This window comes from Thermobia domestica, chromosome 6 (genome assembly GCF_964235325.1).
Source record: "Thermobia domestica chromosome 6, izTheDome1.hap1.1, whole genome shotgun sequence".
Classification (NCBI taxonomy): Eukaryota; Metazoa; Arthropoda; class Insecta; order Zygentoma; family Lepismatidae; genus Thermobia; species Thermobia domestica.
In genome coordinates this window covers 40,589,396-40,605,736 of record NC_137459.1, presented here as the reverse complement: position 1 = coordinate 40,605,736, position 16,341 = coordinate 40,589,396, and the positions used below count along the sequence as shown (strand labels likewise).

At 36.7% G+C, this 16,341-nt stretch overlaps 1 protein-coding gene across 3 annotated transcripts in view; it reads left to right on the top strand.

Moving 5' to 3' along the window:
- The window catches only part of LOC145687958 (transmembrane protein 8B), a 1,033,730-nt gene that overhangs the window by 429,692 nt on the left and 587,697 nt on the right, over positions 1-16,341 (top strand). For all 3 annotated transcript variants that reach the window (XR_014131821.1, XM_081761557.1, XM_081761558.1), the window contains exon 3: positions 1,414-1,618. Coding sequence is in view for 2 of the 3 variants with exons in the window: in XM_081761557.1 (XP_081617683.1) it covers positions 1,414-1,618 (205 nt within the window). In the remaining variant the exon portion in view is untranslated. The remainder of the gene's footprint in view (positions 1-1,413; positions 1,619-16,341) is intronic.

Sequence of the window (16,341 nt, the reverse complement as noted above, 5' to 3'; positions counted from 1 at the left end):
GTCATGTTAAGTGTGAGCAAAGAGTGTATGTGTATTTTTTGGATGCATGTGCTTTTACGTTAATCAAGTCTATAGTCTCCAGCGTTACGGAAGAGCAATCCTTGAAAATTAATGCTTAAGGCTGTGTCCAACACTCGGAATGCGATAGGATTTCCCTATATAATAACATGGTATATTTCTTTCCAAAATTTTATGAAAACTATTTATCTTATACAGTTCAAAATTCGGCCAAATGTTTACTAGTATTAATATTGCATGTTCACTTTTACTTTTTCTTGCTAAAGTAATATTAGAACGCGCTAATTAAAAGTTAATTTTCTTCCATTTAAAAGTTGTTTAAGATATTGGCTGCATTTTGCAACAGTGCAGAACAGCAAGTAGGAAGCTAACTAGGTAGATTTCTTTCATTCTCTGCCCCTCTAGGTCAAGTGCGTGAACTTAGGGTTGTCCGCGGAGAAAAACAAACCGATGGAATGCAGATTGACTTTTCACCCACTCTGTACTTATAAGCTTCAATTTAAGTAGTATGAAATTATCGGAATTATATAACTTTTCCTTTTGAGCAAGTTGACTTTCTGCATAATTGGATACAAAAAGTAGTTGCAGCACAGTTCTCACGTCAGAGGACTGTCTCATCAGTAGAGTTTCATAGTTAAGGGGATGTACGTTGATGAAGTGTGGGAATTAGTAACGAATGTGTGTTATTCAAGTAAAAAGCAGAACTGCCGTAAAGTAGACGAGAAAAATGGAACCGCCATAGAAATATGTTTCGGATAGACCAGTGGTCACCAAACTTACGAAGCTTCTGAGCTCCCATACAGTTAAATGAGGTTGACAATGGCAGTTGTGCCAGCAACACAAGCAGTTGTAGTCAGCCTTCCCTGCCGTTAGCATCAGCTTAGTGGAGGAATCAAGGTTAGCCAATCGGAGCGTTAATGCAAAACGAAAATGTCTACCGAAAGACGTCCCCGCGAGCTACTACTAGTGGCTTGCGATCAACGGTTCGGCGATCACTGCGTGGATCAAAATGAAAGTGATGCATTTCACGGTGCACAATAGTGTTTTCAGAGACTTTGTGACGACCCATCACCAGAACGAAGGAACCACTTCGCGAAAAGCACTACAAGACAAACCATTATCCGCACCATATGCCGGTTTCTGCGGGACATCAACCAAGTTATAAGCCCTGAAAGTGTACGACGCCTTCCACACGTGTAGGTAGGCGTGATAGGGATGGGAGGTAATTACATTGAAGAAATGTAACAAGTATTCCATGAACAAAGCCGGGCACGAATTATAATAATGTTGCTATTACTTTTCACTCAGCCCTGGTAGTATTTGTATGTAAGATTTATGTGCCTTTTTTTAATTATCATTATATTTGCAAATTTCAAACGTACATTTCCTTTCCAGGTACCTGAAGTATGGCAGCTATCCAGTAATAAATCCTGATGGTGCGGCATTCCCCAAAAGCTTTTACTTTAATCGCACAAGACAATATTTCATCCACACGTTGAGTGATTCCTCACCAAAGACTTTGAATGTCTCGTGCCCTTTACCAGGAGACTGGTTCGCTGTCGCCTTCCTTAATTTTGAGACTGAAAGGATAGAACAAAAGGTAAGTAAGATATTTTTGTTGTTTTTTTTCCTTCATTTTATAGTACAAACAGGTATCGAAAAACAAAAATGAAATACAAGAAGATAGTCATGCAAACGAAATTATTAGCCATACTGCAGAACTATATGTATAGTTGGCTGTTGGACCAACGCAGGAGAGCAAGTAGGTTACGGCTCTCGTACATGAAGTATAGACTAAGGCAATCCGGAGTAAGCCATTTGGTTTGGCAGCGTATTAGCTACCAAGCTAAATGAAAAGAGACAGGCGTTGTTGTGTATATTTTCTCCATGTATATAACCACGTTCTGATTTAATATACAAGTGAATAAAGTAATGTATTAAGAGAACACTCAATAATTAAACACTCTTACATAATAGAAGTTGAAAGAAGAGAAAACTTCTTTCCATGCATTGCAGAATTGACCATTGCCCTTCGAAGCCATTGTACTCCAATCCCATTCGGTTCATAAATATCAATACTGTCTCTTTTCTTGACCACGAGTTCGCAGCCATCACATCATTCTCTGATCTTAGAGCACATATTGTTCTAAGTCAAGACAATATTCAGTAGATGACGCTTAGTCCAGCACAACGCATCTACGTTGCCTATTTGATGCTAGAAGACAGTTACGTTACAGTTTGTGTATCTGCGTATCTTAAGTGTGATTCAACCCTTTGCGTAGTAGCTACGTAGCATAGCTGATTCTTTAAATTTTTGTGTCCAACAGTAATTCTTTTTCATTTAAGATAATTCATGTAAAATTAGGATTATCTTGTTTTCTGGTGCCAAAAAAAAAAAAAAAAAAAGAAAGAAAAGATTCTGGAGCTACGAATTTGACATTAAAGTATTAGAAACTACGTTAAAAAAATTGTATCTAATACTTGCCAAATTTTCATATTGTAAGGAAAGAAATATTTTCAGTAAATAATTACTTTAAATTTAGAATAAATATCATCTAGTGCAGTTGTAATTTTAACATGTCATTATTTGTAGGGTTTTACAAAATTTGCAACTAGTTTAATCTCCGTAGTAATTTCGATTTTGTCGAAAGTTCCAGTTTATTTTGGAGCTTCATCTGTCGGGTATAATATTTGAAAGTGACAGCATAATATTTTCGTATAAATGGAAATTAGTTTCTTAGCTTGTATCCAGAAGTTGTGGACGTATTTATTAATACCAGAGCTACGAGAATACGTTATTAACAGCAGTCGAACATACTGCAAAATTAGAAATAAAAGAGAAAGAAAAAACCTGCCGGTCATTTAGTACCCATATTCAATCTACACCAGCGTTCAAGCCCTCCATATGACGTACGGATGATCATTTCAAATGGTTAGTTATCTCTCTTTCGAATTCTGCTGCACTTGATGCTGGTTTGATTGATTTTTTTTTTCAGTTTTTCTCCTACTGTATACATGCATACATACATACATACATACATACATACATACATGCATATTATTGTGAATGTGTGTGTGTGTGTGCATTTATGTATGTGTCTTTCTTTTCAACCACGCACGAATTACCTATGTACTTGCGTAAAATTGACCAGTATCCAGTGTTTGCTTGGAACGATCAGTGACTATTCTTCTAGTTTGGCTCCATGGACAACGGGACTTAGCAATGAATCTTAAAACGAAGATGAATTTGTGGCATTTTTTTTTTTTTTTTTGAGAATTCAATTTCAAACTAGATTCAATAATATATTCCCTTAAATGTTCTTCTTTATGAATTTAAGTAGTGTACAGTGCAGATCCATAGCTAGGGTTTTCTTCAAAATCCGTCTTAAATCAATTTAGTTTCCATTCACTAGTCGATTTTTCTCTAAAACACCGAATATATTCTTGAACTTTTGCAGTGTAATATTAGTTCACCCCCCCCCCCCCCTCACACACAAAAAACTAAAATCTCAGCTATTTGTTGTCATATTTAATTGAAGAGAAGTTTTACTACCAGTCATTCCTAATTACCAAACTATTTCAGTTGATGACTATTTCATGATAGATCACGTGATAAATAGGAAAAATTATAGTTACTTATCCCCGTTTTGTGTTAGTGGTGGTTATCCATACAGAAGATAACTAAAAAAAATATATGCAGGTTTCTTAGTGTCATGTAAATATTCTGCAGACTGGCAAGTCTCTGTAGGAAGTCCATGGGAAATTTACCTCTTCGCACATAACGCAAGGATAGTGTTAGCTTTACGTAAGTTAGTCCTTTTTCTATCAGATTATCCAAAGTTTTATTTATTTGTAATAATGATAAATCAATATTACTATGAGAACATTTAGCGTAGTTGTTATGGTTGTTTTTAAGGCCTAGAAAAATGGACAATAGTAGAGAAAAATAAAAATAGGACCTTCCAAAGAAACTCTGTCTGACTTTTATTAAGGGTGTAGTGAATACTGGAACGTAATATGTAATTATGTATGTTTCCTACAGATATAGAAGTTAATTTTTCTTTCAAGTTATATCCTTAAAGTGGGAAAGCCGTGAGGTGAAGAATGTCAAATAAAATGACTTAGTGGGCTATCTGTAATTATCCTGATTATCAAGATTTCTGCTGATTTGTAATCAGGATGGACCTACGGTTGCTGCAGTAATCAGTTTGGTATAGCGATCGTGGTATAATCTATGAGAATAGATAAATCTAAAATAAATAAATAAATAAAATAAATGGGGAATCACCTCACAAGGAAGCTCTGGTAATCCACGTACGATTGACCAGTACAGCTATGAATTTTGTAAATTGTATTCATATCTATTTTCTATAATTACAGCAAGATTTTAAGAACTAGAAGTTGATTATTTGGCATTTAAAAAAATACACACATAAAAAGGGAGGCCACCCCTCTTGTTCCATTACACTGTTTGTGTACACTTATACAAGTTTGTTAATCGAGTCCAAATATTTGCGTTCAAAACTTCCTGTCCAGTGGTTTCCACACTACAAATTCTGACGAAACAAATTTTCTCTGGCACATGGCGCCATTCTATTCTTGGCGCGTAATTAAACTCTCTTCTGATCAACTACATTCTACGCTTTCAAATACTGGATATGTCCCTTCCGCTTAACAACAACACAAGTTTTTGATATATTTGCTATAAATGCTACAGAAAGCTTAAAAAGAAACTCCTCTTTGAAGGAAATACATTGTTTTAATGCGTGAATAAACTTTAATTGCGTAGAGAAATTTTGGCGCGAACATCACTTTATACTTGAGGTTATTTGCAGGGAGCTCCGGATATAAAACAAATGTATTTCATTGCAACGGAAACTTTTTAAAAATGTGGAAATAAACGAAACCATTGTAAAAATTGTGGTATCCTCCACAATCGTATGATAAATAGAAGATAGAATTAAAATTTGAAGAATACGGCATCTAAGAATTGAAGAAGTGCTAAAGAAATGCCAAAGACATAAAGGGCCTTATGCAGAGTCGTTCTGAATCGTGATTAGTGTCATACTAAAGAGTTCGACTAACATGTGTTTCCTGCAGTAGTCAGGCCTTTAGTATGACGGTAATCATACGTCAAAACGATCCTGCATAAGACCGAAAATGTTTCGAGTATTGATAGTCCAGAAAAGCGCCATGACATATTAAGACATGATCATGACTTTATCTCTTAGTTGTAAGCGTGACTTTAAAAGAATTCTTACTATACTGTTTCAGAATACTTTTAAAATTTTAAATCACCGCGCTCACCAAATTGTAATCGTAACTTTTGTTTGGCATATAGCGTAACGATGTTTGTCCCTCAAATCTTCCTAGACCGCTGGACCGATTTTGATTAATTTTGGCATCTGATTTAATCCTTGCCTCTCTTAGATCTTTATCACCACACTACTTTATTAAGATGCATATCCAAAGGGGGAGCGGGGCTTATGAGTAAATTTACGCGAACAATTAAGTTTCTCAAGATCCTCTCAACTTAGATGAAATTTGGAGCGTTTTAAAAATTCCCGCTTCAAGGGGAGCGTCTTCTATCGTATATACAAATAAATGAAACTGTTTGTTCGCGAACTATTCCTAGATCCTTGAACCGATTTTGATGATTTTTGGTGTAGCCTATGACAGAAGCATAGTTTAACTAGAGTTTCTGTTGTGTTACCTTGCTTAAAATGTGTATCTTAAGATAAGGACAGATGTTCAACATTCATAAAAAAAAGACGATATCTCACAATTCTCTCGAATCAGGAAGATGAAGCCTGGTATATAAGTTCTTCATGTAAAATAATAGAATCTGTGTTCTAGGATTTTTTTTTCAAATTCCCGTTTTAAAGGGGTCATCTTCAACGTATTTAAAATGAATTTGTGTCTCCGCGAACTACTAACTGCACTGATTTTTATTCTTTTTAGTACATGAATGTACTTTGGCCTAACTTGGGTTTTAGAAAACTTTTGCAAGGGGAGGAGAAGGCGTAACGGGGTGATACATAAAAATAATCCTAACCGACCGATATGTTGTAGATTTTGGGGTTGTTGATATTAGTAATACTCTCGAGTCTCGACGTCGTTGAAATTAAAGTTCAGCTCCCGTCGATATGGGTTAGATGTAGAAGAGAGTGACATCTAAAAATAAAAAAAAAGTCCGATATTGTTGTCCAATCCGTGAGATGAATAGTGACACTGGAGAACCCGTTTAAATTGAAATTCGTCCCCTATGTGTATCCTAAGGGCAGGAAGGAGTACGAACATTTTTACCTATACCTAATCTCCCCGTGCGAAGAACGGACATTTCAGATACTATATTTATATATAGTATAAATGAAATGTATATATGTTTGACGGCTAACTCTTCCTAGTTCGATTATTTGCTTGACCAAGTTTGATTATTTTTTGTACACGGATGGACCATGGACCATCTTAGGCTTCTCCCATATTAGTTTTCCTGAAGAGTGTATCCTAAGGGGAATAGAAGGGTCTCAACAATTTATCCCTAGAACAAAGTTTTTCACGAGACTTTCAAATTAGATGGGTGAAACTTGGAACGTAAAGTCCTCACTAAAATAAGAGGAAACTTGTCGTGGTCTTTTTTGAAAATTTCCATTTTAAGGTAAGAACCCTTTTCATACTAGAAAATAATGCATGTAACGATGTGTGATGGCTACCCCCTTCTAGACCGCTCTACCGAATCTAGTGATTTTTGGTACATGACTGGACCATGACGTAACTTTGGTTTCTACGTATTCCAGTAACTGCGTTTTTCTTCAAAAGCAAGATAAATAGAAGAAACGTTTATTTTTTTGTGTGTGTGTTTATGCTATTCTGCATTTACTTTCACCTCATGAGTTTCATCATAAATGTGAGCGCTTCAAGAAACCTTAATTTTGTCGGGGAGGGAGGGAGAGAGAGAGAGAGAGAGGAGAGAGAGAGAGAGAGAGAGAGAGAGAGAGAGAGAGAGAGAGAGAGAGAGAGAGAGAGAGAGAGAAGAAAGAAAGAAAGAAAGAATTGATGTGCTTCGGTTATTACATAACAGTACGTGGTCGATTGTTTCGACATTTTCATTAAGCTTCAAGTTGAAAACGAGAGTGCATCACCAACATCCAAACTTCCTACGAACGCTGAAGAGTATGAGTGAAAGCTTTTTTTTCCCCCTTATTTTTATCATATATGTCGATAAACATGAATAACACTGGTTCTTGATGGGTTAAATTTTTGTATCAGATAGGACGTTTCTTGAAGCATATACCAACGCTCTAGGAACTGTGTTCGTGACGTATTTCTCTTGATCAACAGTATCGACAATTTAGCGAGTACTTGAGCTGCATTGTATAGGATGTACACTCATGTCCAAAATGATTGTCGCATATCTATAACTGTCTCCTTGTAAGAATATAATTTGATAATGATTTTGCAAGGTACTTTTAATACTTATACTATGTGTATAATCGGGAAATGTACGTATATTTGTGGTAAATTTCATAGGAAAAGAATTATAAATACGAAAATTAGAATGAGTAAAACAAAATGCTGCTAAATGGACAAGAAAGTTTTATTTTCGTGTCATTGTTCTTATTTACTACTCTTTTGACATGAAATTTGCCACATACGAGGCATCTCGTATATGCCTTTGACGATTATACACATACTAACGTTATAAGAAATACCGAGCGAATTCGTTATCAAATTATATTCCTACAACAACATATTTATAGACATGAGACAATAATTTTGGGTCCCGCTCATTCTTGAAAGTTCTTCACAAAACCGAAAGGAAATATTCAGAATAAAAAAATAAATTAAAAAAAATAAAAAAAGGAGCAGAGAACGCACAAAATACTTACCGAAATACAATCCCAGAGTGGTTGGAATATTTTCGCCCATTACTCAAGGATGTACAATTTCTAAATAAGAAAATCCTTTTTCCTGGTTATTAGACTTCCAAACTATGCTATGTATAAGTGTCGGAAGTCCTATAGAATGGCTTTTTCCGTCGACAGGCATCAGAGCAAAAACGGTAAGGTATATCGAGATGCATTTCTTTGCAATCGATTAAACGTCCCAAGAATAGGCTCCATTTTCTTCCGTTAACTCTAACAGAAGTGGTTGAAAATTAGTCATTTCTGGTATCGTCTTTTATCGCCATAGTACGAAAGTGGTATAGAAGCGGTTTCTTGCAAACGATTCAACGTCTTAAGGCAACGTACCATGACTATTCCTAACACCCCACCAAACCTGTAATTAGATCAAATTTAATATTACTTTCGTCTAAATACTGATTTTACATAGATCAAAAACAGTGAGAGATCGAGATGCGTTTTTTCTTCAATCGATTCATTGTCACGATAACAGTTTCCACCTTGTCCATTAACCCTCTGTTCAAACCGGAAGTGATACAAATTAACGATTTTCGATTTCAACATTTATCGTCATAGAACAAAAATGGTAATAGACATAAAAAGTTGACTGAAATCGAATTAGTCTCAAGAGAACATATCATCACAGCCAGGCAGAGCAAAGAAAGAGGAGAAAGCAAGGCAGGATAAGAGCATAGGGAAGTGTTGGTAGTTATGGATCTAGTGTTGGGTCAACGAGTTGTGTACACTCATGTTCAAAATGATTGTCGCATATCAATAACTGTCTTCTTGTAAGAAGAATATAATTTGATAACGATTTTGCAGGGTACTTTTAATACTGATACTATGTGTATAATCGGGAAATGTATATTTGTGGTAAATTTCATAGAAGAATAATTATAAATACGAAAATGAAATTGAGTAAAACAAAATGTTGCTAAATGAACAAGAAAGTTTTATTTTCGTTTTATTGTTCTTATTTACTGCTCTTTTGACATGAAGTTTGCCCCATACATGTCTTTGCCGATTATACACATACCAACATTATAAGAAATAGTACCAGGCCAATTCGTTATCAAATTCCTACAACAACATATTTATAGACATGCGACAATAATTTTGGACATGAGTGTACTTGTATTTTCATCGATTCCACCACCACCAAAGTTTCGTTTTCCTGTCACCACTGACGTATCAATGCTAAGTTTCCTGCCTGCTCCTTATGTCTGCTCGTCAGGTTCACTGATAATTGAAGGAGCAAACTATGACGTCAAACATTGAATTGAAACTGAATGTGTCAAAGGTTGATGGAAAATGAATAATGAAACTATGCTTCATGTATTAGGCTCCCTACCATTACAGGATAACCGTCGATATGAAGCATGTTCAATTAGGTGATGCGTGGCCAGCGCATAGAGTTTAACGCCATTATTTCTGTCTTTCCGGACATGAGTTGATTAGCTTAGTAGCTCTTAATATTCTCAGAATGCACAGTAAACACGTAGAACTTGTATCCTCACTGGAAATTGTATTCAGGACGACGCACAACAAAGGTGAATTGAACTCCACTTACATACCAAGTTCTTAAGTCCCCTTAACATGCAAAAACATTGATGGCGTAGTGGTTAACGTACCGACCTGCTAATCCAAGGGTTTGGGGTTCAAAACCAGCTGACTGCCATAAATTATCGGGAAAAGTAGCTCAAGCGGTAATGCTTGGCTTCGCATTCGGGAGGTCATGTGCTCGATTCCGTTGCTGACCATCCTGACTGGGGTTTTCCAGGGTTTTTCTCAGTACCTACCATGCAAATACCGAGATGGTACCTACTGAACAGGCCCTGGCCGATACCTTTCCAAATCCTTTTCATAGTTATTGTAAGATATACAGTATAAAATGGCCTCCGAGCAGTATCTGATGATTGTTAAATAAATAAATAAAACTGAGTGTGTGAATGTACTTCACGTGTTCGAAACGCCAGCTGATTCGACATATACGAGTAGCAGATTTCTACAGAACAGAGAATGACTGTTGTGAATATTCTTTCATATTATCTGGAAAAAGATTCTCTCTGTGAGCGAGATAAGCTTACTGAATTACTTTTCCGCATTTGGAAACGGCTGATTCTGTTCAGTTTATCGTACCTCTCAGTCCCAGATCATCAGTTGTCTGAAAGCCTATCCATAGCCAGATCTCTTTCCAGCATCCCAAAATGGTGGATTAAACGCGTTTCATGAAAATCATTAGACCTGTTTCCAGATTACAAGCGTTGTATGTTCGGAAATGACTGATTTGTTTTGTCTTGTTCTGTCTAGCATAGTTTAGGTATTAATAGAAAATAATTACAAGATTAAATTCCATCATCATTCAATTTGCATAGGGCAAAACTTTCGACGTCCATTTTGTTTTCGATCTCTCAAAGTCCAACATAATTTATACGAATGGTTCTTCAAAGGTATGCTTTCCTAATGATGTTTTCTCTTTTCCTTTCTACTTTACCTGACTTCTAATTCTTGTAAGTTGATGTTACATCTACCAGCCTCGTACGAATGATGATGGATTTTCAAGTCTCAAACACAGTAAAAATGGATCTTCTGACTAGTTCCTCTTTTGAAGTTCGAGATTGCACTTACACGTTTCCTGAGAGCGTCTTCATGTTCCAGTGAAGAACAAGCCTCTTTGATGTGGCGTGTAGATCTTTGCATCGCATTTGAATATTCACATATTCTCAGAAAGATGACGTTTTTAGAAAACGTTGATTACAGTTGATGCAGCTGCCTTCACACGAGAATAAAGAATAGCTCCCTGAAGATCTCGGTAATTTAAGCGTTCAAAGGATACTGTCTTTTACAGTTGTAGCACAACTTTTAACTTAAATGAAGTGTATAGAGTATAAGAATTAAATTTTTTGTGAATTTTTTTTGAAAGTCTAAAAGAACCAGGTTTATTGGATATTTCTTTAAATTGATACTAGTATTTTTGTGAATGTTTGAAAAAAAATTATCAACAATATTCTAAGAAATCATACATAGTTTGCAAAGAAATTTATAAAATAGAAAGGTACTTGTAGCATTGACCTTTTACTGCTTTCATTTTCTTTATAAAAAAAATCGTAAATCATGCCACACTGTGGAGTTATTTATTTACAAAATAAGAAGGAAATAGTTATTGATGTTTTCCAAAGTAGTAGTCCGAAGAAAACTTATCACGCCAGTAAATCACTTTCTAGAATAACTCAATGGGGCCGCAGTGGCTCAGTGGTAGAGCGTTCATCTCTAGTGGTTGGGGTCCCGGGTTCAAACCCTGCTCCCGCCAAGTGAACTTTGTGGTGGACAAACACCGTGTGCGTGGGTTTTCTCGGGGTTCTTCCATTTCCTCCCACTTTCTTCATTCCACCATTTCATTCATCTCTCATCATCACAGTCTCCTTTAGCCTAACCGGCATAACCGTGAGACGTAAAACTCAAAAATTCCATTTCATTTTTATTTAGCAGGGACGATTCCATCAGATTATAAATGCTTAAATCCTGCATTCATTCTGTAAATAAAATATATATATAATATGAGATATATTAATTACGTAATTACGCCATTGAATTATGACTTACAAAATGTATCCAGTGGATATACCATATGCGCCACATGGTAAAATAAAACAAGTTCTCAAACTGCATGTGTAGTCTGCATATTACATATTTGAATGAAATGTTGAAATACATCCATAACCACTCCAGATAGATCAATATATTATAGGGATTAGAAGATGTGTTGGTGTCAGCAAATCCATGAAAGTCATCCGTGCATTTTTTATTCTGTTCCAGGTGATTTAATATTAATGACGCTTATTGATTAGACACCGAGCACATCTGAAAATTGCAGGTTGGATAGCATTGGATTTTAGGCGTTCTCTTCTTTTTCGGTAGCAAACTAAATTATCGAGAGAGCAGAGAATACAAAGTGAAAGCAGTGATCGAGTTCAGTCTCTTTAATTCGCCGCAGGAACGAAACGAGAGCTTTCGTTTGGCTTAATGAAAAATTGAAATGAAGATCACACACACGCACACATAATGTTCGAATGTGCGCCAAGCACGTGTCGCAGTAAGAAAAAAATAGCGAAATTTGGGATTTTTTTTGTACAACTGTTACATATATTTTACTATACCCTTGAAACTGTGTTTAACGGAATCCAGCTATGCGAAAATTTGTTTTCATTAAGAAAAAATCTCCGCTTGATACAGGTTGAATTAGTTTTTACCATGCTCTACATAATCTATCCAGAAGAGATAGCAAAGAAGAGCCTACATGAAGAAGATGTCATTTCAGTAGGAAATACAATGATTACACGGTTTGCAGATGATATGGCGCTTGTTGCAGAATCGGACAAGAAAATCAGTAAGATGTTAGAAAACTTGAGGAAGGGCTGTGAAGACTATATGATGAAAATAAATGTTAGAAAGACACAAGCCGTGGTGATTGGAACGAAGCGGTTCGATGTCAAATATAGAAGCAGGAGGGGAGAATATAGAACAGGTGACTAGTTTTCGATGCCTGGGTAGGATTATTAGTGGTGATATGAAGTGTGAAGGTGAAACAAAAGCAAGGATAGGAATGGCGAAAGAACCCTTTAGAAGAAAGAAAAGACTATTTTGTAGGATCTTGAATACAGAGTTGAGATAAACTCATAAAATGCTTCGTGTGGAGTATTGTATTATATGGGGTGGAAACATGGACATTTCGCAAAAGTGATGAAACATTATTGGAAGCTTCCGAAATGTGGGTGTGGAGAAGAATAGAGAAAATTAGCTAGGTCGAGCGAAAAACGAATGAGAGAGTGTTAGAAATGGTGGGGCCGAAAATAATAATTTTAGATATTAAGAATACGAACTGGTTGGCACACTGGCGAAGGAGTGACTCTATCATGAGGGTATGAGTATGGTGGCCGAAAGAGAGGGAGGGGGCGAAGAAAACTGCAATTATTGCAAGAGATCAAAACAGAAAAATTGTACGTGAAGACGAAGAGGTTAGAGGAAGACCATACCGCATGGAAGCTTCTCAGTTGCGGCAATTGACAGTGGGTATCATGGATATTGGAGGGGAATGGGCACCTCCTGCATGAAGTACTATTTTCCTCTGAGAACATGTTTCGTTATATATAGATTTCACTGTAACTTTTTTCACTTAACTGTGAACAAGGTAGGTAGTATTACTATTCTATTAAAAGAAAACTTGTAGCGTCTTTTGTTAACGTGGTTCATTTGCAGAGCAGTAAAATAGAAAAGACAGTGGTCATGAAAACAATACCAAAGCTAGTTCAGCATACACAGACGCTTGGGGCTTAACGTAGGAAAAGAGGACGATTTCGCTTTGGAATTTACATTACAATACTTTTTTGATACCATGGTATATACAAACGAAAGAAAGAAGAAAAAAGAGAATAAAAAGTTGAGAGTTGTTTTCACTGATTTTAATTTTACATCCCTCCGTATTTTCCAATATACAATATAACAAAGGTTGTAAAACTAAGTTACATAATGGCCTACATAACTAGATATTTTGAGAAACCAGAATCTGGTTGTAATTCGGAACTGAGTAGCCAGATACAATAGGTTTCTGATTAAGGTAGTAAATAATTTGTGTTTGTTGTTCTCAACTTGTAACGTCGCGATTTTTTTCTTAACTTGTATCAAAATAAAATTTTAAAATTTATGTTACAACTCATTGTAGCGTGCAAATATGAATGATTTTTTTAAAGAAAACTACAAAAATACTGAAGTCGTATAATATCACAGCAAACAAGTGGGTTGTGGAATAACCTAATCTGATATGTTTGGTGTTGCATTCTTGCAGGGATGATTCTTTTTCTAATCCTGTTTTCCTAGTTAGCTAGGGGTCGGCTTTTCGTATCGTTGTTCTCCACCTGTTTATATTATGTCATATCCACTGTGACATGACACCACGCTGCACCATATAGTTATTTACACAATCTCCCCATTTCTTTTTTGGCCGTCCTCGTGGTCCTTTCCCGTTCAGTTCTATAGCATTCAATCGGTGAGCTACGTGTTTCAAAGGTCCTCTTCTTACATGCTCAAACCATTTTTTTTTTAGCTTTTCTACAACTGGTCTCACCTTTTACTGTTCTTCGGATCACTTCATTCTTATTTTGTCCTTTCGCGTCACTCACACATCCTTCGCAGTATCTTCATCTCCGCAACATGTAACTTCTGTTTTTTTGTCGTCCAACATTCAGCTCTGTATAATGTGGCAGGTATTGTAAACTTCCATTTAAGGCATATTGGCACCGTACGGTCACACTATACTCCTGTGATTCACTTCATTTTGTCCACCCGTTGCTAATTGTGTTTACATCTTCTATTTCTGCAGTATTGATCCCATGTGTTTGAATTTCCTCCTCATTACCACCTCTTCTTTGTCCAGGCACATTATTGCATTCTCGATTGTTTTTCCTGACAGGACAACGTCCACCTCTGTATTGGTTTTACTAATTCTAAGCCCTTTGGTTTCCAATGCTCCTTTGGGGCCACGGTGGCTCAGTGGTAGAGCGTTCACCTCTGGTGCTTGGGGTCCCGGGTTCGATCCCAGCCCCCGCCAAGTGAACTTTGTGGTGGATAAACACCGTGTGCGTCGGTTTTCTCGGGGTTCTCCCGTTTCCTGCCACTTTGTTCATTCCACCATTTCATTCATCTCTCATCATCACCGTCTCCTTTAGCCTAACCGGCATAAGCGTGGGACGTAAAATTTAAAGATTTTTTTTCCAATGCTCCTTTCCAGGCATCTAATTTCTCTTGCAGCGATGCCCTGCCGTTTTGTGGTTCCAGCTATCAGGTTAGGGAACAGAACTTTATAAGTAGTCCTCAAACCTAAAAGGGTCAGCCTCCTGTGCTCTATATTCTTCTTCTTTATTTGACAGTATTCTTTGTTTTAAAATTGCTGGAGTAACAGTCTGTTTTACATCGATTACTTGTAATTTTTCAGTGCAGTCTTACGATGTATAAGGACAATGGAAACGCTAGGAAATGGATTGATTTTATTTAATTTTAGTGTCCCATTCAGCAGCGAGACTACGTGAGACGTGAACCTACAGCTTAACGTTGCATCCGAACTACATGAGCTCACGCCGGGGCTAGGAAATGGATATTATACAAAAGATTATGATAAGGAAATCAGCCAGTGCGTACGTTTGTAAATTCCATTGATATTTGGTTAATGGGACAGCGAAAGAGAATTTTAAGAAACCTGATTCCGTCACGATATTTTGCCGCAAAATTCAAGCATGGGACCTTCCGATTACAAATAAAGAATTCTGACTATTATTTCAAGCTCCGTGATAACCATTGAGCGTAACCGTAGTAAATAACGAGAAAAATATCCAACGTCTCCAGAATAGTTTTCATATGTCCGTTAACACACATTTTTGGTGAGGTCACTCTGCTGAAAAAGTGTAAAACACTTTTTCAGGCCAGCCACCCTGAATGAGGTTTTCCTAGGTTTTCCTCATTCACATCAGGCAAATGCCGGGGTGGTACCGAACTTACAGTTCCCAGGCCGCTTCCTTCCTTCCCCAGTCCTTTCTTCCTTCCTTCCGTTTCCCCGGATTGTGTCCTCGCCGACGGACGTAATCCCTCAACACTTGAAGGGCTAAATGGCCTGAGATGCTGAAAACCCAGAAATCTAAAATCCTAAATCCTTAAACAGGAAATTGTAGGGATCTACAATTTCTGGTTTCGGCATTTGATAATTATTGAGCGTAACGGCAATAGATAGCGAAAAAAAATATCCAATGTCTCCAGAATAGGTTCCATATTTCTTAAGAGGCCTCATCCCGGTGAAATTAAAATACCGCTAATTTTACAGTAATTATGTGATATTTTCCAATAGATAAAAGATAATCGAAATTTGGAACCAGTGTGCCCTAGACCATATCATTTTACATGAGATACCGTTATCACAACTCACTTATCTGCTTTCGATTTCGAGCCATTTTGAAAATCGGCATTTGATTTCGCGTTTCTAAACGGCTGAAAACGGAAAGCCACTAGGTGACTTGTGATAACGGTACCTCACGCAAAATAATATTGTCTAGGGCGCTCTTGTTCCACATTTCAATTATCTTTTATCTATTTGAAGATATCACATAATTACTGTAAAATAAGCGGTATTTTAATTTCGCCGTGATTGAAGCTTCTTAACACTCTCTTAAACAGTAAGTTGCGGTAATCTACAATTTTCAGTTGCGACATTGATAACCATTGAGCGTAACAGTAGTAGATAGTGAGAAACTGTTTTTAACATGGATTCAGCTTCTCAAGAATGGATTGCATCTCCGATTACTTTTCTCTGTACTAAACCCGAAAGTTGTAGAATGCTTACTAAATCATATTTCGGAAATCTGCGAGTACTTTCGAT